This window comes from Columba livia, chromosome 13, assembly GCF_036013475.1.
Source record: "Columba livia isolate bColLiv1 breed racing homer chromosome 13, bColLiv1.pat.W.v2, whole genome shotgun sequence".
Lineage (NCBI taxonomy): Eukaryota > Metazoa > Chordata > Aves > Columbiformes > Columbidae > Columba > Columba livia.
This window is the reverse complement of record NC_088614.1, coordinates 7,263,790-7,289,878: the sequence shown is the minus strand read 5'-3', so window position 1 is coordinate 7,289,878 and position 26,089 is coordinate 7,263,790. Positions and strand designations below refer to the sequence as shown.

Sequence of the window (26,089 nt, the reverse complement as noted above, 5' to 3'; positions counted from 1 at the left end):
AATTGGTTTAACTGCTCACCAAGTACCCAAAGAAGGGAAAATTAGTTCTTCTTGCGTGGCAGAAGACAGGCTGCTGCACATCCGAGGGGTGGAACTCACCCACTGCTTTCCTTGGGAACAACAATAACAAAAGAGAGCAGCAAACAGAACTATGTTCACAAAACTTTCCTTTTTATTATTTGAAATTGGAAAAGGCTCCTTGGGTAACAATGATCAGGTGTAAAATGAACACACACACACATTTTGCTCAGCCTGGGATGAACTAGGCCAAGTGTTGCAAAGTTTATAGACAGCCTGATTCTCCCAAACCCCCAACAAGGGGACAGCAAAACCCCAACCTTCAGACAGAGGAGCAGATGAGCTGTTCAAACCACAGTCAGCACGTTGGACATGAATCTTTGTGGCACAAACCCGAGGTGTTTCATGTCAAATGGCATTTTAGAAAGAAAAGCTCACCTTTTCCCTCAGCGCTACCCTCTGGATGAAGCGGGAATCTGCTGCTTCACTGTCATCTTTAGTTCTTTACAGACTTATTTACACTTAAAGCCCACAGGAGATGCCTAGATTAATCCATCGGTGTCATGTTAAAGTGGTGAGTGCAAAATACACACAGAAACAGGGTACACCTGCTCAGGGGAAGCAGGAGTATTAATTTAAAAAAAAAAAAAAGTGCAGATTGCTTTAATTAAGCTAACAAACACAGTTTATCTGAGTGCTCTTTTCCTCAAAAATTAAAGCCTGCGATCCAAACAAAACCCAGAATCATACATTTCAATTTAGCACGCACACACACACAAAAAAAACCCCTCAGTAGCTCTCACAATTTGGTAACTTATCTTCCACTGGTCACACAGCTCAAATACTTCACTGTCCAACTGTTCTGTGTCTGTCTGTCCGGCAGCGCCACGGCCAGCACGCAGTCCTTCGGCAGCTGAATGCAACACAACATTATCAGCCACGCGAGCAACCGGCTACAAGACAGAGTTAGTATATTATCATCTCCTAAACTAGCAAGCTGAGATTATACAACCCATTTCCACACAACACCCAACACTCCCATTAAGTTCCACTAGTTTTAAATTAATAGAAGGTGATTAAAAGTCATCCTTGTTTAAAAGCAAACATGGAGCCAGCTGCATTTTGATTTTCCTGGTAGCTTACGCCTCCAAGCAAGCTTGCACATCAATTTGCTTTCTCCCCAGTCCAAGTTTCCTAAATAATTGCTGTCCCACTCCAGAGCAGCCACGGCCGTACCGCTCCGCTCACCACAGTTACAAGTAATTCTGTCCCTTTTCCTCCTCCTCGATAAAAAATAAAAGCCAGACAAACGCACATGGACTGCGGTGAGTCTCCTACAGCCACAACACCCGATCACAGCACATTTAGAGAGATGAAATGAAGCCCAACGCAAACAAACAAGCTGGCTGGACAAGGATCTTCCATGCTTCTGTTTGCCAGCTGGCCAAACCCATGTGTTTTGACAACACAGAAAGCCTGATTTAGGAGCACAACACAGCCTGAGTCACTCACTTACTGCTCCTGAGCTTAGAATTAAGCCTTAGGTCTTGCCGTGGCTACTGGGGCAACGCCGCTCTGCAAACCTAAATTGCTTTGTTTATTCCAAAAGGCTTCTGCCCCGACAGCATCACACCCAACATGTTGTTTTCCGTCTTCCACCCGTCTGGGCTCAACAAATAAAGCTGATCATCCCCAAGACTTTCTACAGAGTGAACAGGACGAGGACACGTCAGCACCAGAAATCTATCACCATCCGCAAAGGCACCACCGCACGTCACCCCTGTGGACAGCTCACAGAAATATCCCTACAAACGGACAAGGGGGGGAGTTCAGAAACAAAGGAGGGTGTGCACTGAGACATACGCACAGGAGGTGGTTCAGTCCATACCAAAAATGAACAAATACAGTAAAATATTGTATTGGCAGCTCTGCTTCCACAGGTACCACGAGGGGATGCTCAGACCCTGCATCTCTCGTTCCTCCCCTTCTCCCCAAGCTTTCCGAGCAGCAAGCTCCTCACTCCTCATCGTGTTATTCTGCTTTTCTCTGAACGTACCAATGGAGCCAAAAGCTAAATCACAGGGAATTTTCTCCTGAAATGTCACAAAAGCCTGCCAGGCTTTGAGGAGCAGAAGGTGAGAAGGCAGAGGAGGAGTATTAATTCAAAATTTGCTATTTTCATCGCCTTTGCTCTAGACAGAATAAAGCCACAGTGTAGCAGCGGTTTTGCCTTTCATCGGGACCAGCACATTCTGACATTTTGAGGCCAACCAGGTACACTATAAATAAAAAGATGCTTCTAGAGGGGCAAAGCTGAGCTGTGAATAGTTCCTGCGGGGCATCAAGCCATTGCAAAGTCTTCTCTCCAGCCAGCCAAGCGGGGTCTCGCCTTGGGAAGGCTCAGAAGGAACAAGCTACAAGCAGAAGAACCATCTCAGCCCGAACCTGTGACAATAAACACCCAACATGTCCTGAATTTAAGCCACAGGTCACAACTACTACAAGCATTTTATGACACAGCAGCGGAACGTACCTACAACGCCTTTACACACTCAGCCAGCCCAACACAGCAGGTTGGAGTTGGTGTCTGCACCATTTCCCCAAAAATAAGACCTACCCCCAAAATAAGCCCTAGCATGATTTTTCAGGATGCTGAAAATATAAGCCCTACTCCAAAAATAAGCCCTAGTTACAGTTCATAAAAAGAGTCAATTTAAATAGCATCCAGGCAGCTATACATGTAAAAAAGTAATAGGTTTTGGAGTAGAAATTAATGAGAGATCTTATTTTCAGGGAAACAGGGTACTTAAGAGACAGTGGCTTGGGTCTCAGGCCAAGTGTTTTTCATGCATTCAATACACTCTGGATTTTCAATCTTACTTTAAAGACAAAAAGCAAAAACTATTAAGTTAGTTACGTAAAAGGTCAGGGTTTGTATTTTTGGGGGTTGAGCAAGGACAAGGAAGGAAGGAGGAATTTGCAATCAGAGCCATGGATCCATTTGCAGCTAAAGTGAAGGTGTTTTTAAGTACAAGCGACTGAACCAGCTGCCCAAGGGGACCTCCTGCATCCCTTCAGCTTGTTAGTGAAGACACAAAGCAGCCAACACACCGGCCGCATCAGCCTGACAGCAAACTCAAGATAAACTGGCCACCCAGATGCTGAACAGACTCCGAATGTCTTGGAGAAATCTGCATCAAGCTGGAAACCTCCATCTGCGAGATTAAGCACGTTTTCCTTCTGTCCGCAGCTGCAGAAAAAGGCCAAAACGCCTGATTTTAGCTCCGTCTCGTTTCTCTGGGCACACAGTGAGGCTGAGCTGCTCCCCATCCTCTGTGCCAGCCCTGAGCGATGGGGCGAGATCCAGGTCAACTCTTCCCTCTGCTGATGCCACCAGGAACAGCTCTGACAGGCTGCTCAGAAACAACCTGCTTTTTATAGCTAATTCACCAGAATGGTAATAGCACTTCAGATCCACACCTCTAACACTGAGACAGGTTTTCAACTACTGACAAAGCTGTAGGAAACAAAGAAAGAAGTGCCCCAAATCACCTTCAAATTCCCAGAGGTTTGTAAAACCCTCTGCAAAGAGACAGGAATTAATCCTGTGAGTGACGTGACCTTCTGCTCAAAGTCTCTGCTGGAGACTCTGTTCTCACACAGCTTGAGAGAACAACTCGAGAGCCAGAAATGGCAAAAAGCCCTTGTGAGAGTGAGGAGAAAAGCTGTTCACAGTCATTGAAACGAGGCGGGGACAAACTTCTCCATAGAAGGGGCCTGAATCCTCCCAGCACAACACAGGTACAGACACATTTATAAACCAAAACCTGCAGAAGATGTAAAGGAAGAGTTTTGATAGACACTGATCCAGCTAGTAGCAGGAAAAGAAACCTGGAGTTTATCATCACAGCCAGAGAGCAACTGCAACAAAGGACATCTTTTATTTGTAACCAAGAGCTTCCTTCAAACACCTCTTTTCTCTTCACACAAAGATCCCCATCATCTCTTCCTACACAGGATTAATAACAGGCACAGATGCAAACGCTGATGGTTTATGGCACAACTCACAGTACTCAGCTCCTATAATAAATAATCATCTCCCCTACACTCAGGGAAACACCCAGACCTGGAGCCCCGGGGACAACACATCCAACAAGCTCCAGAAGCTGGGACAACACAACACACACCGTCCCTTCCAGCGGGGAATCCTCCCCTTGCTGCCAAAACCAGAGAAAGGTTTCTGGAGAGGAGGACATGCCTTGTCACCGCTGATGCAATTCAGCATTAAGCAGACAAATCTGCAGCGGGGAGACCGCAAAAGGTTTTAGGAGGGTAAAGCAAGTCTAGATCGGTCTAGAGCATGAGTTCCTTCCACAAAAAAGAGCTCTGTCCACAGGGCTCGTGGACACCCGGTCAATCAGACATTCTTCCCATGCAGCTCTGACCTTGAATTATTTTTGTTCCAATCCATTTCTTTTTGCAATATAAAGGTTTATTTCCTCCTCTGCAGGATCCCTTCAGCTACACAAAGCGATGTTACAGACCAGGTAACAAGGACTGCTGGGGAGCAGTGTGGGGTGGCAGGGAGGAAAGGGCAGTTATGGGTATTTTAACCGGGATGTGTACATTTTGGGGTAAAAAGGCTTTATTAAAAGTGCATGCTTTTATTCAGAGGTACCGAGAGCAAGGAATCCCCAACCCAGCCCTGGCTGGGGAGTGCAGCAGCCTTTGCAACCCCTACCCCTGTCCATCCACAACCACCCGTCAAGAAAACAGTGACTGAATGTTCTTCAGCATTTCGTCAAAAGCCTCACGGGAAGGCGCTTCGGCGTTCTGGAAGGAGACCTTGATCCGGCTGTAGAGGCTGAAGGATTTCAGCTCCAGCCAGATGAATCCAAAGCGATCGTCATCGAAGAGAACGAAAACGCCGGGTGTTCGCTCGGGGCTGGTGAAGCCGTGGCCAGCAATAAGCCCCGTCCCATAAAAACTGCAAGGACAGAGGAATAGCAAGAAAAAAATATATGTGAGAAGAGCCATAAGTACCCCATATTCAATTAAATAAATAAACACAAAGCTGTGATCAAGACATGGTCAAACACAGTGCCAGGTGCTACAGAATGGGGAGTTTTACATTCAGTCACTTCTTATCACACAGCACAAAACACTGTTGATACCATTTTAAGAAAATAAACTCTCCACTGCTGTTGGGAGCTATTTGGGCTGTTCTAATTAGCACCTGCACACCAAGGCTGATTTTTTTTTTTCTGTAATTCAGCCCAGTGATCCCTCTGAGATTTACTTCTGCAACTCAAGGATCAACCAATCCTCACAGAAGAGGAAAGGTACGTTTAGAGGGTGACCAGAGGGGCAAACCTTGTGACAAAACCATGGGGAAGGGAAAGAAAAATCTTAAAAAAAAAAAAAAAAAAAAGAAAAAGGAAAAATCCAACCGGAGCTGGGGGGGAGTAAAGGTCAGCCTAACCTCCAAGCAAGCAGCAGGTGGAGCAGGGTTTTATTCAAACATAACTTGGCTGCGACAGCGGGAGCCTTGTGGGATTAACCAGCTATTGGAAGGTTTTTTCCGAAGCACAGATGTTTGGCTGAAGGTCACCTGCCCGAGCCTCAGCTTTTGGGCTCTTTTTCCACACTTTGTCTATTACGCTGCTTCGTTGGCTCCTGGTCTCATTCAACACAGCTGTCTGTGTACTTGCACCCACTGCTCAGGGTGCTCAGCACCTTCCAGAGCTGGTCCCAGGGCCAGGGAGGGGTGGGACGGAGCAGAGTGTTACCACAGCCAGGGAACACAAATGACACACACAGAAATGGCTTAAACAGATCTTCAAATGTACGAGCTGGGAAACAAAACACACAAAAAAAGCAGGGGGTAGATACAGGAGAGGCATTAGCTTCAGGAGTAACAGGATAAAATCTAGCAAGTAAGCAGGATGGCAGATGACAGTACGGTAAGAAAGAGAGGAAGCAAACAAAAACATGGGAGACAGCAGCAGAAAACCTGAGCGCAAGGCGCTGGGAGATCCACATGCAGGGAAAGAATAAGAAATCCAGAACATGCCTCAAAGACCCCCCCCTTCTGTTTCAAAAGCAGATGGCACGACCAGGCTATAAAACCATTAGTCCTCATTACCAAATTCGGCAGGTCCGGGGATAGTCCTTATTCCTCGATATGACTCCCATGGGCAGCACAAAGGGCTGGGAAGCTGGTGCCTTGTCCTGGGGCATCCCCTCCGCCCCAGCCGCAGTCCCTTCCCCATCGGCACCTTCTCCTGGGGATTTGGTGACAGCCTGAGAGGAAGCATGGGGGGAGCGGTCCCCGTCGTCCTGCCGCTGTTCCTCCTCTTGCTCCTCCCGACGCACCTGCTCCTGCACCTCCAGGACGATGCGCGAGAGCTCACTGAAATCGCGAAGGTTCTCGACGTCAGGAAGCTGCAGAGGATGTGCCAGGTCAATCTCTACAGTCTGCTGCCCAGCTGGGATGTTGGGATCTCCCTAGAGATGGGAAGCAACAGACCTGTATCTTTCCCACATCCATCATCAACAAAAAAACCCCCCTTCAGACCTTGTTCTTTGTTCCCTGAGCTGTCTATGTCACCTCTGCTTCCCTGCTCCCAGAAACAGAATTTTAAATCAAAGGCTACGAGCTGGGATGTACTTGCAAGTGCAGAAGTCAAAGGTGCAACTGTATTTTCTCAGAATCCCTGCCTGCAGAGGGAGGAGCTTGCTAGCCTGGCGTCAGTGAAGAGCTGCCAACATTTGGTACCTGCTCCTCAAACACAGGTGAGTGATCTTCAGTGACCTCCTACCAGCTGCTCACAGAAAGCGGCTGGAAGGGGGGAAAAAAAGGAAGGGGAGCCAGAAGGCATCATGAGAAACTTTGCAGAGCATGTTCTAGCTACTCTGCATGTGTTAAGATTCACTCAATGGCACTAATCCCCACGAGGAACAGGGTTTGGAACCACAACAACTGACTGCCTCCCAGACAGAGGTCTCTCCTATGAATCCACAGCATCGAGAAGAGAATACTCTAACAAGCACCTGAGAGAAATGAAAACACACTCACAGTGATTTTAGTCCCCTTCGCTTTCTTTCCGTGAAAGCTCAACATGACAATCTCCAGCCCGTGGCTCCCGTACGTTCCCTTGAAGAGACCTGGCTTTATAAGGTCGTCGGGGCTGCTGGGAGGGAGGTAGATGCGTCGGTATGTCAAGCAGTTGCTGTGCAAATAAATTGGAAAAAAAAAAAAAGGTTGGAGAGGTTAAGAGAATCCCTCAACATGAGGAACGTGTTTTTACATCTGCTCCCCTGGGCAGCTCTGGGCCATCATCAAGCTTAACTGATTTTTAGACCTATGCAAACACTCCCTCCTTTCATCTCCCTCTAACAATCCTTGTCAGCACCCCAGGAAGCTCCTGCAGCAAGGCCACAATAAACCTTCTCATTCCTTGGGACTTCCAGAGAACCTAAGAGTGAAGCACATCTAAACATCTGTTACAGCAAGGTGGCTGCTACTAGACGTTTGGAGTGATGGTTAAAAAAAACCCCGAATTCTCAGGGACTGTGAACTACACTACAAAGCATATTGCTTACTAATATGGAAAATAAGCAGATAGCTCCTTGGGATCATGGTTATTAGCTCTGTCTTCAAATTAAACATGGTTAAATGACTCAAAACCATCTTACTGTGCATAGTTATTGTAAGGAACTTGAAACCTTATTATTACTGTTGTCATTACATCTTTCTGCTCAACTGGAAGCACTGTGCTCCACTGTATCTTTGCACAGAACCTGTGGAGACAGAACATTCCTCTGGCTGCCGAAGCCCGTTGCAAGCATCCCATCTCCAGAACAAATGATCCAATGTGCTCCTGAAGTTGCAGCAACCTCAACAATCAGAAAAAGCTGATGTCCTTACTCATATTGGCTGGTGTAGATGAACTTCATCAAGATGAGCTCCTGCATGTGCTCATGGAAGATGTCTTCCAGGGTCCGACCCCATTCTTCCCTTAGCCACGTCCGGAATTCCTGCAGGAGAAGAGAAAAAGCGGAAAATGAATGCATTTCATTTGCAACAGCGAGATATCCCAACATGATTTTGCTTTGTTAGCACGAATCACCGGCAGAGCCACCGAGAGGACAAATGCTCCGACAAAACCAGAGGAACGAGCACATGCTGCTACAGAGCTGGCTTGGAAATACGCTTAACAAACAGTGATAATGGTAACTGCCCTACACTGGCCAGACTCCGCACAATAAATGTGCGTCCCTTCAAATAAATCACGGGTAGAACCAATATCCCACCTCAGAATAAAAGCACAAGCATCACCTGTTACTGCAAAGTAGCAAATCTACTTCTTTACTTTGCAGTACCTCTGTGTGCCCACAAGCCGAGTCCTGTGCCCTGTCCTGGCATGTTAAACACACAAGGGGATGCTTTTGAAAGGTGCTGAAGATTCAGGAGGTTAAATCCTGCTGATTTAATCCTGATGTATCTCAATCCAAAAGGTGCTTTGAAAACATCTCATGAAGTTCCCCGACACCAGCCCTGACAAGTTAATTCCCTACTACGAGTTAGCATGATAACAGCTTACACTAAGATAGCAGCCTACCAAGTGATATTCCAAACCTGGTTTCTTTATCTTCTAAAGCCAGATCCTCCAATTACCATAATGCCACACACACTTAACGCAGTGCTTTGGAAGTATTCAAGCATTTCTCATCTGCTACAGAACCACAAAATGCTTAACTAAACCTTTCATCCAGCTGTTTCCCATTAGTAGACAGACATTTTAAAGCATTTGTTAGAAGCAGTTGAGGTATCAGATTTGTCATGTTCAACCAGCTGGTAGCAAACACCACTACCTGGAGCAGGTATTGGCTGAAGGTTTTCATCCTGACATTTATACCTGCACCTTAAAAAACGTAGTTTGAGTTGGGAATCTGCCTTGCTGGGTATAGCTGACACAGAATAAACAACCAAATGAAGCTTTTAATCCCTCGACCAAGACAACAAGCAGAAGAAAGGTGTCCCACTGACAAGCAAGTATTCAAATGCAGCTGGTACTCTATTAGGCCTGTGGCTGAAAGATCTTAATGATACAGACAGCAGTGATCAGTGTGTGGCAAGTGCTGCATTGAGTACAATGCATGTTGCTGTTTTTCCTTGGACAGGTCTGCTACCAAACACAAACGTTATCACAGATACACAGAAATTAGAAGGCAGAACAGCACTTCACAGACCCAACACCAGCTAAGAGCTGAGGTAAGACGGCAACGCTTTACCTTCTGAAAAGGGATGTCCAAGCAGCCTTAATGCAGACTCCTGGCAAAGCACTCTTACCTCCTGCCGTCCCCCTGACATCCGATGGTGATCTGTCTGGTTGCATTTCGTGGAGAACTCATCCTTCTTCACAATCTGTAGTTACCATGGAAGAGAATTTAACAGGTTACAGACCTGATTAGAGATGCCTAGGATGATGTAACAACAACTGCTTGAATGCTTAACACAAGTGTTACTGAATCTGCTGCAACAGAGAAATCATTAAGTGATGCTGAGCGCATCAGCTACAGAATAGAGAAATAAAAGCAATCAAACTGCACTGCATTCTAATGAAAGATACTCATTTTAAGTTGTTTCTCTGTTTGAGCTTCCTTTTACAGAGAAAAAGGAAACAACCTCTTGGGAAGCTTTTCAAAGCATCCCATGTACTGAATGGATGTCACATCATCTTCTCAAGGTCTCATCTGAGAGAGCTGCAAACAGAACAAGTCCATGTGTCTGAACATTCACCAGCTGCACAAGGCCATTTTGTGTACCATTTCCTCCAGCCTATACACGTACTGGTACTCTCACCCTGTTCCAGTCCAAGAGAAGACAGTGTAACAGCCTTGCTGTGCTATTGCCAGCACAATATGGAGGGGGGAGCACCCCACGCAACTCAGACACGTAATGAGCATAACGCTGGCATTCATGCACACAACAAGGTGGTGAAAGCCACATCCTTTAAATAAAATTCTCATGCAGCTTTTTGATAAATCCATTTCCAGAGTCAATGTGCACGCACATCACACCCAGGGCAGGTGTTGAAAGGAGCTCACCTGGATGTGGCCGTTGTGAGGGCCCTTGTGACCATACATACACTCGACCGTTGCACATTTCCTCTCCATGAGATGAATCCTGAAGAGAGGTTTGAATCTCATGGGATCATCAACATGAGGGTCATGCGGTGGCAGGTACATCCAGCCGATGATGAACAAACCGTCTACCTGCAGTGGGATGGGAGAGAAAGCTCCCGATATCAGCCTTCACACTTCCTGTTGCGTTTGCAGCAAACAGCTCCCGGGACTATTCTGCAAAAGGGCAGGAGCTGTGGAACAGCTTGCTGCATTTCCAAACTGCTTTCTAGCAATTAAACCAGACCATATGCACTCAGAGCACACCCCTGGTGAAGAGGGAGATGGTTTCTTTACGAGGCTTTCTGCACCACTGGAAAATGATCAGGCCTTTATTACCACAAACGACTTTGTGACGGATGCTTGGTGCGCAGGATCCAGAGGGAGAGACCACGCTGAAGAGACCGCACAGCCAGTCAAACTCTAATTGCTTTGAGAGCTCATGCTGGCAGATACTCCAATAGACCAATTCTGCTTCTCATGATTATCCGTGCCTTTTGCACAAGGAATTATTTGGCTCTATTACTCACAGACAGCACAAGAAGCAACAATCTCCTCTGCTGAGAGGTCCAAGTGCCAGCCCTGTTCCTGCACGCCTAACACAATCCTTCTCCCTCAAGCTCTGCAATTCCAGAAAAAGGATACTTTCTAAACAGAGAGATCTGAGACAAAAGCAGAGCAGTGCCAGAGGCACACTTGTCTTTATAAGGTCACAATATCACGTAAGTATTGGCACACTTGGATGCACTCTTATACCAGTTCATGGAACAGAATCTTGCAAAACCCAAAGGCCTCGTGATTTGTTCCGCTTCAACCTGTCAGTTATTGAACCTCAGTGCAAAGAACAACAGCTTCAGGCAAACTTCTGGCCCAGCTCTCAGGAACACTGAGTTCAGTGTTGTTCATTAACTGCTCTCCCCAGCAGCACAAGAGCCTCCAAATTCCACATGTTTTGCACCACTATCCCCACGTCTGATGCATTAGTCTTAGACACGGCTGGTGAAAAGTATCACAAACCACAGGAAGGAGAGATGTGTGAACTCCGGTGCAAAATCCTTTGAAAAACACTCAGCTGCAGGCCAAGATAAAGCAGAAAGAGATGGGCCAGCGCTGAAACCTCCGCTGTACTCGCTGCACGAGGAACAGACTCCTGTGCCTGTGCCAGCCACTGGAATATCAGCATTAAATTCTAAACCAAGCCTTTCCATGAAACATTGTTCATGTTTTCCGTGTGCTCCTGGGGCTGAAAAACAAAAGGACTGTCTGCAGAAAGGTGGTGATGATGAAAAGACTCAAGAAGCAACCTCTGGGTCCCAATCGCTTGAGGGTTGACCGTTCCAGGCTTCTCCATCACATGGAGGTGACAACCAGGTCTAGAAATATTCAAAAGCCCGCAGAACGAGGTACTCACTCACCACCACGTTCAGCAGTCCCCCGTAGGGCCCAATGTCCGGCTGCCACAGCCCCAGGATGTGCCGGTATCGGTGCAGCACTAGGGAACAGTAAGACACCAAAGTGAGCACATTGAACCAAGGAATGGGAGTTTGGGGAAAAGAAATCAAAAAGGAAGACTCTACCAGACTGTACACAATGCTGAACAATACCACCCACAACTGCTTTTATTAAGGAAAACTGGTTACACCCAACGGCAGCCAGGCTGAGCTGAAGCCTCCGACCACCCCACACACAGTTATGTTGTTCTCCAATGCAGAAGTTACTTTCCAGGGCTTTACAGAATCAAACACCTTACCAGGAATTATCAGAAAACTTTTGTAACATGGTCCTGCTAATGCGAATCACATGATAGACACAGAGCTAAAAACAAATAAAGTATTTGCCATCTTCAGCTACCAAAAAATGTACTTATGCCTCAGGCTGCAAAGCAACAGAAAATAAGGAAGGGCACAAAAGCAGTAAGGAACAGGGAAATTTGGCTATTTTTTAAGAATTTCCCCACCTTGTGTAGACAAATTTGTCCCCAGAGTAAAGCGTCCTTAAAAACAGCCACCGAGAGAGCATGGGCAAAGCGCACAGACCACGCCAGCTCAGATCTGGTGACATTACCAGCTCAGTAACAGCCTTAAAAATTCCAAGTAGCGGCTACATTTCAGCAGTGTGTCCCAAAAGCTGCTTCCAAGTCCCTCTCCAAGCCTATTGCAGCAAGTGAGGCTTCCCTGTTTCTCATCACAGAACTGGGTGCACTGTCAGTCTCACCAAATCCGAAAAGCAAGTAGGAACATTTCCAGCAAGCAGGAGAAAATGCCTGTTACAGAATCATCTCAAGAAACCTCCTCTCTTGCCTCCAGCCTGTACACGTTCAGCCATGAATTCTGTCCATACAGTTTCCTAACACGACCAGTTACCTTCACATGACGACGTTACACACAGTGTGGCATTCTGGGTGGGAAGAATGGGATGCAGATTATTTCTACGATAGCAAGAAGAAACTACACTTGCCTTATAACGACATTCATGGCCAACTCAGAAGGCCACAGAACTGGCTTGAATAATGCTTTTTGCTTTGCATCAATTTCTAGGAAGAATTGTGTTTCAGTGCAGCTGTTACAACATCTTTGTTTCATTAACTACTAAGATAGCAAGAACCATAGGACTGGTTTTATTACACCCAAGCAAAGAACTTCCACAGAGGTTTAGGAGAGCAGGGAGGGTTGTCTGGAGCTGCTGCCAACTGGCCTGGAGGAGCCTTTTCCCTGTGCAATAAACAATTTCAGACTGATGGACTGGTTTCACCCAGTGAACCGAGTGCAGCACAAACAGCACTAAGGCAAGGAAGCAAATAACATTCCCAGTCTTCTCGTCTCAGCGTGGTAATTACATATTAATAAATGGTATGTGCATAAGCCGCTCCACCCGCCACAATCTGCCTTCCACGCTGTCTGGCATGAAGCTGATAAAACTCAGCTTTTTTTTATTTTTAGGACAGAAAACTTGATCCTAAGCTATCCAAGAGCAATGAGGATGTCCTTCTTTCTCCGCAGCTCCTGTTTGAAGCACTTGGAGAGCTGTAGCTACCACCAATGGACTTTTCAACAGTGGGGAAAGTGTCTACTGGACAAGGCAAGCCCTTTTCCTCCAAGCAGCTTATTGAGGGCAGGTTCTGTGCTCACTTTGAGCAAACAGCTGCAGCTCAGTTCACCAAGAGCCGTGGCTGAGTCACACACACAACCTGCTTCACCACCCAGAAACCTGGGGCTGCAAAGGAGGGAGGAGGCCAAAAAAAATTCCATTTACCTCCAGATGAACCCTACCCACTGGATAGAACCTTCTGTGCTGGGCTTGCACCACTGCTGCAGGCAGCTCTTCTTATTTTATAAAACCCCAGCTGTTTGTCACCAAAGAAGGCTCCAGATGAGCTGATCCAGCAGCACATCCAGCCCCACGGTGGGGACACCTTAATGGACACATCATCTCCCTTGGTGCTGTGGACTCCATCTCCTCCTGTGCTTTTCCTAAAGAAGTTACCAGGGAAAACACTGGTAATTGGCCAAAGGCCCAAAAGAGTCTGAAAGCAAAATCACAGCTCCTTTTTCAGGCCTGGGGTGTCTCTGGGCTCCAGTGAGCAGTGCTATTCACTGCAGGGAAAATGTGATGAATTCCAGCTCTGGCTCTCCCTGGCAGAAGACAGGATGGATCAAACATTTGTTTTCCTCGCTGTTCCTTGAAAGAAAACAGCACTTGGGTATTTCTTGATGTTTTCCTTCACTAGGCACACTGCCTGTTTTCCTCAGTCCTGCAGAAGCCTATCTGAATTTCTAAGCCCACGTCCTGCCAAACGGAGCAAAAATACCTCCATGCCTCAGTGGATGCCTCAGTACAACCCCCACCCAGCCTGAGTGTTCCCCACATTGCCCCAAACAGCCCTGCATGCTCTTCACATGGAAAGGCAGCTCAAATCCAGCTGGGGACGGGTTAGGAGAAGCAGTGAATGCCCATGTTCCCACGAACAAAAAGCTGCCTGGGGAAGGTTTAATGTCTGCACTCTCTGTCAGAGTCAGACACAGGATAAAGAAGTGACTGAGCAAATGCACAGCAGTTCAAGCAACATCACAGTGCTGGCACCCACAGACACCATAGAGACAAGTTACAACTCCAGAATGGGATATTAAAACAGGAGGAAAGCAGATGCCTTCAGGTGTTGCTGTTTTAACTAAACCTTATTTCGTTACCTGCATCCAGAGAAATGCAAAAACATAACACAGGACTTCTCAGTGAAATGTGCATCCTCCAAAGCAGAGGTGGCTCACTTTGAGTGGAAAAGACCTGAACCACTGCAACTCTCTTAGACCATCAGGATGCAGCAAGGTATTTAAAAGGAAAAACGAGCTGGAACAACGTAAACAGTTGGTGCCCTCCAGCTGGTGACAACTGATCTGCAAGTGGGAATTAAAACCCCAGGGAAAGTGATCTGAGCTGACCTGGCTAACGCTGCGCAAATGTGAATTAGGGAGCACTCACATGGTAAATCCTGGCCACACGGTCTTAACACACAGGAAGGGAAAAGGGGGAAATGGGCAATTGCATCTTAAATCACATTGGTTTAATGCGATATGTCCCCAGAGAAAAGGGGCGTGAGACATCAGAGGTTTGGGGCTGCAGCTAAGGAATTAGTAACTGGGGGAACGGCGCAAAGTGCCATTTCAGAGGCACCACAAACAGCATGTTTGGAGAAAACACATAGGTAGCAACCTGTAAACGAATCCCTCACCCCCCGGGACAGCTTGGAGGCGCCTCTCCTTCTCACTCAGCTCCAGAACAAGGCTGGTGTTGACAGGCAGGCCTAAAACCTTTACTGATTCCAGTTTAGCATTGCTGCTGCTTATCTGGCACCATTCCCATTAAATACATCATCTCTGCATGGTCCATGCTCGATTGCTTTCTTTAGCACAGGTAAGTCTGCAGCATCCACTCCACCCATTAGCGTATGTGAAAAACCACATTCCCAAGCGCCAGTGAGTTAGTAACTCGAGCCTGCAAAACTCTGCAGACCCAAAGGAGTGTTAGAGACAGCTCAACAACCCCTCCAAATATCAAGCAATACCAGCTGCCTTAACTGATGTAAACTAAGCAGTACTTTTCCCTGCTCCTGCAGAACAGTAAGCATTAGACTCCAATGTTTTACGATTCTTCCCTCAACACAACATGGGGAGGGAAAGAACAGTTTATCCAGAGCAGCTTCTTGACTGAGGAAGGGAAATTACAATCTCTGAAACTCCATCAGAATGTTTCCTAGAGAGGGAGGTGGTGGTGAAAAGGATTCACTGTACATGGAGGGAATTAGTATGGGAACCCTCAGCATTTCTAAATGCAGCTTATCTGGACCAAGACAAAGCTTTTTGCTAGACCAGGATGTATTTAAATTTACTTTTGGGAGCCCTCACCAGCATATCTGAATACTTCACTCTAAGAGAGGAGCAATCCATGAAGAGCAGAGCAAGTGCTCCACTATGGTGAACAGAAACCCTCCTTTTTGAACCCAATCAGGACAATTTTCTAACTCAATGCACTTCAAAAAGAGACCAACATACCCCCCTGCCCACCCTACTCACACTGTCACTATAAAGGGTCAGAACACTCCACTACTGCTCAACAGAAAGAACCAGCACCCTCCGCACTGTCCCAAGGTCCACCCCAAAATAATTTGCTTCAAGCCACGTCACACTCCATGCAGCATCTCGTGTGTGCTCAGTGCGGGAAGCATCAACCAGCAGGAGGTACGTACGGCAGGTGTAAACATCTCTGTACTCCATGTGCTCGTAGTCGGGAAGGATTTTCATAAAACGCCCCGACTTCACTCGTGGGTTTATACCTGAACAGACACAGCAGGGTAAGTACCAGCGAACTCTGCTCCAGCACGTAACAGAACGACGAATCTGGACCAACCACATAGGAAAGTCAAATTCTTTTGACTTGACTCCCAGTTGTGCTGCACCATTTGTTTCCATCAGCCCCAGTCTCAGGTCAGCAGGATTACTCACACAGAACTTGGCATGTTCAAGATTCCCACAAACAATATTTACAAATTTCACAGTGAATTCAAAGCATAATTAGGGTCCCCCTCAAACTCCGTAGCGCAGCTGTAACGAGTACTGATGTCTCAAGAAGGCCGCTTAAGCCAAGGAACTACCTGGACAGTAGCCCAAGTCTTTTTTCACTTTATGCAGCAGAAAGTTTCACAGGTTCACAGCTTGCAGAAGTTCAGCTAAGCAAATTTATACCAAGCGATTCTATTTTAGCAGTTTCTAAACAAGTTCTACAAAAAGTAGTATACAAAATAATTCACTAAGCTAAGGCAGTCTATTCTCTAACAGATTAGTTACGCTTTCTTGCACTTAAGCTCGGTTCCCTGTTTCCCACACTACTTCTTACAGAAGCACATCCAGCAGACAAGAAAGTGAATGTATGTCCTGCCCATAGCCTCAAATTAACTCTTCTGCAATTAAAGAGGTTTATGGGACAGTAAAGACAATGGGGCTACACCTGCAGGAAACTGTTCCACTGTGTGTTTGCACAGGGCAAAACTGCTGAGTCTGAGCAGGAGAGCTGAGATGTTGCAGCCCTGAAAGCCAGAAACAGCTGTCAAGTATTTTGGCTTCAGAGAAACGGTTGCTAGTTGGGATTGCTGAATGGGTACACACACAGTCCTTATTCAGAAGTACAATAAAGTCTATTGGAGAGGTGGTTCTCACATGTCAAGTGTGACTCTTTGCCAATGGGTGCTGCAGCTTCAGAAGATACTTTGGTGCAGCGGAAAACTGGAAATGTACATGTAAGACAGACTTATTGAGGGGTATTAAATCAACAAACTGCATTAGAGCCTGGAAATCCCCCAACCTGAAAACAGGCAGGAGCTGGGAGAGTATTTAGTGAAGTACCATGCCGGCCTATGTTCTTCTCAGTCTTCCCTGGGTGACTGCTCACAGCCACAGCTGGGAGATACAGCCTTGGGCTAGAGAGGCCACTGTTCTGAGCCACTAAAGCCATTTCTATGTATAATGTGTATTAAAAAAGCACTAAACATCACTTTAATATATCTGAACCACAGAACTACTGTAGTGAAAAAGACTACAGGTGATGAAGAGATGTTCTGCTGCCACTTAAGACTGACAACGCAGAATTAAAATCCAATACAGTATATACAGGATGGCTGTTACCACACCAGTGTCACACAGATACTGGACCGAATGGGAAATCAGGGAGGGCCCAAGTGCTAATGAGACTTCTCTGGGGTCATAAAAGTGCTGGCTCAGCATCACTCAACCTTCCCACCCGGGAAAGCCAGGCAGTCCCAGTCCAAGTGCACAAATCAGTAAAGAGGGACACTAGGTGATGAAATGATCTTCTGTGGATGCTCAGCAAGATGGGATTAAAACCCTTCTACCTGTTCTTTCCAGCACTAAGATCAATGCTTGAGGTCATCATTGCTTCAGGGTTCAGCAAATACAGTACATTTAGAAGCTGAGCCAGATTTGGGGTCTTCAAAACCTACAGAGACCTCAAGTGCTGCATGTTAAATCTTGTTTTTTATCCTAAGGACTATGAGAAACTCCTTCGCAAAATTTGGGAACTGGGACAACACAGCCTGGCAGTGCTGGGACAGGAGGTCCTGGAGGCTTCGTGAGGCTCTCGAGTGACCAGCTCAGCTTCTGCTTCAGTTAATTCCTTAGCAAGATGTAAAAATGGCAAAACTGGAAAGGATGAAAACCCCTCAATACACCTTTTATAAACTTAAACTACATGGTCTTTTGCTACCGAAGGATTTGGGGACACAGACATCCCAAATCTCGGCATCTGCTTAGTATTAAATAAAAGCCCAAACATGTCAGCTTCACAGATGAAACCCCTGCCATCAGAATGGAAGTCTGAGTAACTTATACTGCCAGAGTTTAATAAATATTCAACCTGCATACGCTTTCAAAATTGGTACTAAGCAAGGACATACAGATCTGTATCAGCTTTAGCACTTACGTTTGGCATAAACATCTCGACAGGACACTCCTGTGATCTCCAACTTCCGCAAGTTTTCACAGAGTCCATATTCTGCAATGACAGAGACAAAAATGTCAAATCTGGCACAAATGTGTTTGCTGCCCATGATCTTGATATCTACTGTTTGAGTAAAAATGAGATCTCATTAAGTGCATTCTTGTATACTGCCACATTAGTCTGAGAATCTTATTGCTGCTTTGAAAACAAAAAACTAGATGTATTTCACTACAGTTTGGGAAATCGAACATATTTTACAAGCAACAAACACACCATAAGGAACACGCAAACACAGCAAAGTTACAGCTGCTTGCATCTAGACCAGAAAGAGTGTGAAATGTGGAAGACGCACTCCTTCCAGCTGGGACTGTACGCCCATTTAGATCAAATCATGACTGTGTGTAGTAATTATCTACTCCCACTGAGGTATCCAGCAGGGAAAACTGCTTATTAGGATCCTAAAGGAAAGGTCACAGGCTTTAAAAAGAATGAAATGGAGACATAAAACAGGCATCAGCACGTACAAATATGGTTACACTTGAAAGCAGATCAGATTGAGATAGGTCTGTTGTACGCTCAGACGCCTTTGATTGCTTACAGAACACTCTGAAAACAAAGCAATACGGAGATCTTCAAGGCAGCTTTGAAGCAGAAAATGAGATTCTCTCATTTCATTTCCAGGAAGTCAATGCCAAACTTCTAAGAAAAAGAAAAGCAAGTCCTAACATATCAGTGCGAGAAATCCTTAGAAGAGCAGAGGGAGGAAATGGGAGGAGGGAGATCCCCCCAAAAGATCATCAGCAACCAAAACCACCCTGCTGCAGTGACCCTGTTAGATCTCAGCATGGAAAACTGCCCTCCTTGACATCAGAGACGTCTACATCACAGATCAAACACCAGCCTTCCTTAGCAACACCAACAACCTGCCAGATGTTCGTTGCAAAAGTGTGTCTGTGAAGACCCTCACCAAATCACTAAATAGGAAACTTCTCCTCAGTCGAACTTTCTTGATTTAACAATCTACCATTGCTGCCAAATGGTAACATTGCTACCTAATTCTCGTAACCTGCTGCAAACCCTGAATTCATTTTTCATATGAGAAAAGCAGGAGCTTCCCTGAATGAATTCAACCTCCTCCCGTCCATAAATACATTTGTGGTACATGAAGATAAAGCACGCACAAAGTTGAATGTCAGCCGTCCACAGGGAAAACACGTTCTGCAGAACATTGCTTGCGGTAAACAGCAGGTTCAGGAAGGGTGAGAGTGGGCAGAAGGTACAACAAACACGCTGCCCTTCATTAAAAGAGGCAGACATTGGTGTCCATGTCCCTGCTGGCAGAGGAAGCTCCAAGTGTTACCAAACACGAGCTGGGCTGAGGAAGCACAATTAGCTGAGCAGACAGATGAGGCTGCAGGAAAGCACATCCAGCACCAACAAGATATTCAGCACTGGGCTGTGGATTAGTGAAACCAGAGCTCTGCCAGGGGTTGGACATTCAGAGCCACCCCCCACGTTGCCCCATGTCCATCTCTCCTGCCAGGGGCTCCTTGGTGTGTGCTCAGTAATTCCAAAGGGACAGAGGGAACTGTACGTTTTCTTGGAAAGCTGGGGACCTTTGTAAGATGACAGAAGCAGCACAGTCACAGCCTGCTGTAAGGAAACACCCAAATCTTTCCGTATAAATAAATGCTCACTTGGCTGCGGGATCAGTAAGAGGCAGGGCAGGCATTGCAGCCACATTAAATTTGGTGTCAGTGAAAATATTTATCCCGCATCAGAAAGGGAGGAGGCACGCAGAGCATCCCGCCCACACGGCATTTCCCCGGGTGGCTCTCTAGCACAGTGACATCCTTTTTTTCCTCCAGAAGGTGCCAATTTTTCACAAAGCACTAGATCCGTAAATCTTTTCAAGCGCAGTCCCACAACAGAGCCAATGCCAGCAAGTGTTATCTTGAATAATATCTCAAAACAAGAGGGTGGGGTGGGAAGTGATTGGATGTTAAAGCTCCACCCCAGATTCATGCAATTGCCCTTGATAACCTGCAGTGACATTTTTTGAAAGCCAAACCACTACTAAAGGTGCATTTCCTAAGTTGGGTAGTTCAAATGTTTCTGGGGAAAAATTCTCCCAAGTAATAGCAATCTCCTTAAAAAGAAAAATAAAAAGGCAAAATTGTAGAATTTTTATAATTGCTACATACTATTTGACATGAGATAGCCAAGGCTCTTATAAGAAAGTATTATCAAGAAAGAAAATAATCTCATTTTAGTGTGCTCTGACACTCATTTTATAGCCAGTCCTTACCCTGTTTCATTCAGCAAACAACTACAAAGAGTCAAAACCCCAGTGCGACGGTTTAACTCTGGGTAACTGAATCATGTAAAAGTTCTTTTGACCCCTGAGCTGGCACCACAACGGCACTTGATGGGACAAAAAACACAGTCTCTTGTCTCACAGTGCCCACAAAACCTCCAAATATCATAAGCAAGAGAGCTCACCATCTCTTTTTAATTCAGAAGACAAGAGGGACATGAAATTAACAGTAAGTAGAGCTTCAAGACAGTTACAGAAAAATAAAGCTGACAAGGTTTCCTTTGCACAGAATAGAAAGCCTTTTCCAGGAAAGCTTTGAAGGGCTCAAGCTTCCTGGGAAATTCCACCTCAGTGCGATTAAGTCTATTTTAAGGAAACATATCTCAGCACAACAGCTCAGTGAGTCAAGTATTTTAAGGAGTTAATAGTCACAGAAATCCACACACGAAATTTATACCATTAGAAAATGGCTACTTAATCCTGCTTCAAAAGCAAGGATGGAAACTGGGTTTAAAGTCCTTACTCGACCAGCTGGAAAGACTGTTTTATTAGGTTTATAAGGAGCGCTTGAAAAGATTTACCAAACACACAGCGACACGGTGCTGTTTCCATGGTCACATGCACTGGACTTTAAAGGACTTGGAAAGGCAATTTCCATTTATTATCAACTGCACAAATACTTTGCAAGTGCTCTCACCACGTGCTTTTCTAAGCCCCACATTCCCTTCTCCTTTCTACAAGGAGCCACCTCTCACATCTTCCTCTTTGCAGCCTACACAAGTTTAAAAAAAAATAAATATATGAAAATAAATAAAACATAAAAAGCTCTTTAAACTCAGGTAGAGAAGAGCCCCTGTACCCATATAAAAAAAACTAAATTACTGCTTTTTTGTTCCCAGAACAGCAATACCAGTGAGCAGCTGGAAGCATCTGCAATTCAGAGGAAATTAGGATGTCTGGTCGAGCTTGACACCATTACCATTGCTAAAATTCCATCATGTCCTCCAATTATTCCCAGATAAATGCGTGTTTCCAAGGCTGTACACAAAACAGAATCAGAGAAACTTCCTGGATCATTTCAGACACTAAAAAAAATGGGAGATTCACAGGTTAGCATCTCTGAAATATCAGGTGGACAAGTTTGGAACCGGCTTCTTGTTTCCAGCGGTTGAACTACCAGACTAAAATACACCAAATACTTTCCCAAACATTTCTCCCAGGGGGAGGCTTTGTTGTTACCACCAAGATATTTTGCAGCCATGAATAAAGAGCTCAGCAAAAGGAGATTTGAGCTGCAACAAATGAAAGCTGTTGCAGAAACCTTAAAGCAAAAGATGGGCAGCTTCAGATCTGCAGCTTCCAAATAAACGTAAGGAAAATGCTCTGAAGGATGGTTGTGCTACTGAGCACCTGCCACTAGCAGCGAAAAACGGTCAGTGGCTTTTAGATGGCATCTTGATGAAGAATATGGTCAGAGATGAAGAAAAGCCCTCTGTGTTTCACCAAAGGAACACACTGTATAATGGTTTAATCTCACATAAAGGGGGATTAGAGCCTTGCGGCTTATTAAAACCACTTTCTCGTTTATCAGGGTGCAGCACTACAAGGGATTGTTCCTGTGGTGGGAGCAGTTTGTACATCCCACGTGGATTCTCTGGAGTCCTGTAAGATCTGAACTCCACGCAAGTCTCACTGAGGGTACAAAGCAAATTTCCCACTCTTCTCCACCTCTTTCTATGAAACTTGCTGAAGATTTAGCTTCTTTAACACCTTGGCTGATATTTTTCAGCAGGTCCAAAAGCTACTGGAGGTTGTTTTCAAAACCAAAAGCCTTTTTATCCACGTTCTAGACCTGCTTATTCTGAGTTACGGGTCTGTTTCCACATGGTTTATTTTACAATGGAAGTGGCTGCCATCTAGAATGGACTATCAGGTGTTAATCACAGTAGGTCAGATCACCAGCCAGGGTGAAACAGGCTTTAATTCTGCTCCCACCACAGAGATCAGCAACCTCCTATTTATAGGAAACATGAAAGTAACTGCAATCCTGTTCTTGCCAAAGAAGCAATTCAGAGACATTGTTTACCACAAACAGTTGCAATGATAAAAGGACAACAGTCCTAACGCCGTGGCAGTTACACAACTGCTGCTGGTTCATCCCAGTGCCCTCCCAGTTCACAATCACCAGCAAAAGCCGCTTCACTTTCAGGACAACGAGCCCATGTTGTGCTGAACACAACATGTTCTCAAGACTATACTAAAATTCAGTCCTCAGCACTCATCTGACATGGGCAACGTCCAGGCTTTTCCTGACATTCAGCGCTGCTCCAAGACCAAGCACTGCAACAATCAGCTACTCTCAGAGAAGAATTGCTCTGTTTAATTTCTTTGTCATTTTATGGCTGTGCTTTTCCGAGAAGACAAATAGTTTTGCATATGCACGCGACACAAACTTCAAGTCTACCAGTTACTTCCCCAAAGAGCTCAGCTCTGGAACGTCATCAGTAGGTTTCAGAGTGAACAAGCCACCAACACAAGGAGTATGCTAGCAAAGGCACACACACTCGTCCTCTGTTTTTTAGGACACGCAGCGTCACAACAAGACACGTTACTATGTCATGCTTAAACTCAGGTAGACACAAATGCATGCTTAAGGCCTGTCCTCAGTTGGAAAGTGGCTTGTTTTTGATAAGTTAACAAAAAATAATTACATTTTATGTTTGACTATCATACAGTGACCAATGTATGCCTATACAGAAATACAGCACCAGATATTGTAAATTTTATATGTGTATTTATCTACCTGATGTCCATATATGTGTTCAAGTAGTTTCACTGATAATACAGTTACGCGCTCAAGTTCGAACACACTCAGCAGCTAAGCAGGTGTAACACATCACCAAAATGTCTGTAGAGCAATGAACTGCAAAGTCACTCCATAAAACGGTGTGTGCACAAATACACAAAGTTACGGTACTACCACAACGGGAATTGCTTACGCTGCTGTGCAGAGCAACGCAAAGCACTATGAACCACATGAGTCCACATCAGGAATCGCCTGGAGAACCACAACGGGTTCAAAGATGCAGTAGCAGCTTCAGAGATTAAGTTTTCCAGGCAGGAACCTGACCCTTACCTGTTCAGCAAAGCCTGTGCCTTTGGTATAAGATCTACCCCAACTGCACCAGTTCTCCAGCAGTGGTTGGAGCAAATACATCAGGAAAACGTAAGAAAAGTGTGCAAGAAGAGAAAATTTGGGTTTAGGCACCTCTCACCTTGAAGTTAGCTAAGGGCTCTAAGACAGGACTTAACACTTTCCCTTCCTGTCTGGTTCAGTTTTAGCCACACAAACTCCACGGTTTCTTTAAACTTCAGCTAGGCTTTTGAACACTGCTTTATCTACTGGCAAGAAAATCCAAGGAGAAGTCAAGAATTTAAAAAATAAATTCATTTTCCCATCAGGCCTAATTCAGCAGTTCCTTTACAAGACAACCTAGCCCATATTTTAAAATTATATACATTTCCATGTAAACCTTTTGCCAGGATCATAACCTACCAAAATAATTAACTGGTGAAGTTTTACAAACCATTCATGAAATACACAAACCTGCATAAGGACTCTGTCAGTAGAGGAGTATAAGGAGAGAACAAACAGCATTTTATTCGCCTACCTCAAAAAAAATAACGTTAAGTTATTGGGACAACAGGATCATCCCATGCTGAACTAAGAAATAAGAATGCTTTAGTGTACATTTTCTATGTGCGGTCTTTGTACTGTCGAAGGGTTCTTGGATCGTGCTGATAAGACATGAATTAATTCCTGCAACGTTTAATGCATCTGAACAGGTTCTGCTGCCTCTGGCCAGCAGCCACTCCGACATACCTAAATCCTTCATCCCAATGCTCTCGCTGGTATTAAAAACAGAAGACAAACAGGAACAAAATATACATGACTTCATGCGCTGGCAGCAGATGCACCTGGCAGGATCACACTATGGAGATGATGAAGCAGCAAGAAAGCCGCTGGATTAACAAACAGGGGACAGAGAGCCCCACTGACAGAAGGAAAAAGAACAAGTAGCAAAAAGTAAGAACTGCAGCCTAACAGAACAGGGCCACAGCAACACAGGACCAAGGCACTGCTGAAAACAAACATCCCTGAGCATCTGAATTACTGCAGCACAGCATCCCTGAAGCAGATGCTCCCCAGGTAATGCACATGTAAACCGGGGACCCTTGCGAACCTGTTCCTGTACTTTCTGTGATGGGACAGGAACAGATGACCTTACCCAGGCCTGTCCTCCTCTGCCTGCTCACCAGAGCCCAGCGAGCTCCTGCTTTACCTGCTGTGCCTCCAACCCCCAGACCCTTTTTGTTCCCCAGTGCAGCCCCATTCTGCAGGGACTGACCATTCCCTGTCCTCGCTGCCCAGAACAGCCCATCCCCAAGATTCACCCAAGGACACCCCACACGGAAGCACCATCGCCCAGGGCCTGGGTCCCATCCCATTCCCATTCCTCCCCCCCAGCTGCCACTCCGGGGAACAATCCCAGGTGATGCCCTTAGCTGGAACCACTCACATGTCACCTCTTTTGCAGTAAATGCCACCACAAAGGGGCCGTGCCCCTGGGGGCCCGGGGTCTGCCCTCTTCTTCACCCACCGCACATGGAGCCCTGCATGGACCCCTCACAGCCCCACAACTCGCACCCCCAGACCCCACGCCCTTCACGACCCACACCCCATCACCTCCCCACCCCCTCCGGGTCCCCCTGCATCCTCCAGCCCCCTGACCTTGCACCCCCGGCCCCATCTCCTCTCTGCATCCTGCAGGACTCCCGCCTTGCACCGCTCGGGGCCACCTCCCCAGGGTGTTCCCGGCTCCCCCACCCCGGGGCAGGCGGTACCTTCGCGGCAGCGCCGCCGCCAAATCGTGTCGGTGCGAAGGATGCGGCGGAAGGTGGTGCAGACGCGGGCCAGGCTGGGCAGCTCGGTACCGGGCAGAGAGCCGAAGATTTGCACCAGGAGCTCGGGGGGCAGCTCTAGGAGGGACAACGGGGCCCGCCCGGCCGGGCCGGCCTCGGCGGGGTGCGGCACGGGCCGCCCGCCCTCGATGCGCTCCGCCGCCTCCTCATCCTCCGCGGCGCCGCCGCCGCCCGCCTCCTCGGGGTCGGTGTCGGTGTCGGGCTCGCTGTCGCCGGCAGCACCGCGCCGCTGCTCCCTCGCTGCCCCGCGCCGGCGGCAGCCGCGCGCCGGGCCCACCCCGCACAGCCGGGCACACACCGCCATAACCGCGGCCGCTCTGCCCCACGGGCCGGTGCGCGGCGCCGTGCCGCGCCGCCGGGCGTGCCCACCGCGCGGCGAAGCCAATCAGCGCCGCCTCCGAGGCCTCGCCACGCCCTCCCGGCAACGGACGTTAGCCACACCCTCCCTCACACAACCGGCAGCGCGATCGCCCCCTAGCGAGCAGGAGGATCCACGCGCCGGTGGAGAAGTGTCCGTGGCCGGTAACGGCGTGCGCTGCAGCGCCTTGCCGGGCCTGCGGGTCTCGTCCCCGCCGCCCC

At 46.7% G+C, this 26,089-nt stretch overlaps 1 protein-coding gene across 2 annotated transcripts; it reads right to left on the bottom strand.

Annotated features, from left to right (window-relative positions):
• Positions 1–150: 150 nt before the first annotated feature.
• On the bottom strand, positions 151–25,864 carry FBXO31 (F-box protein 31). Of its 2 annotated transcripts, XM_065028825.1 has the most exons (10): positions 25,433–25,864; positions 18,193–18,264; positions 15,947–16,033; positions 11,622–11,698; positions 10,132–10,299; positions 9,374–9,448; positions 7,949–8,058; positions 7,097–7,250; positions 6,164–6,525; positions 151–5,005 (listed from the first exon to the last, which is right to left on the bottom strand). In XM_065028825.1, the coding sequence occupies exons 1-10, from the start codon at positions 25,812–25,814 to the stop codon at positions 4,783–4,785; spliced, it is 1,710 nt and encodes a 569-aa protein (XP_064884897.1). In that variant the 5' UTR covers positions 25,815–25,864; the 3' UTR covers positions 151–4,782. The 2 variants fall into 2 exon arrangements, with proteins under 2 accessions (XP_064884897.1, XP_064884898.1); XM_065028826.1 differs by lacking the exon at positions 15,947–16,033 and having other exon boundaries at positions 25,433–25,862.
• Positions 25,865–26,089: the final 225 nt, after the last annotated feature.

Coding starts and splice junctions, on each gene's coding strand:
- FBXO31 (XM_065028825.1), bottom strand. CDS start 25,814: ATGGCGGTGTGTGCCCGGCTGTGCGGGGTGGGCCCGGCGCGCGGCTGC. Junction 9,449..10,131: donor CTCACAACGGCCACATCCAG/GTGAGCTCCTTT, acceptor TGGTAACTACAG/ATTGTGAAGAAGGATGAGTT. Junction 8,059..9,373: donor TGTCAGGGGGACGGCAGGAG/GTAAGAGTGCTT, acceptor CTTCTCCTGCAG/GAATTCCGGACGTGGCTAAG.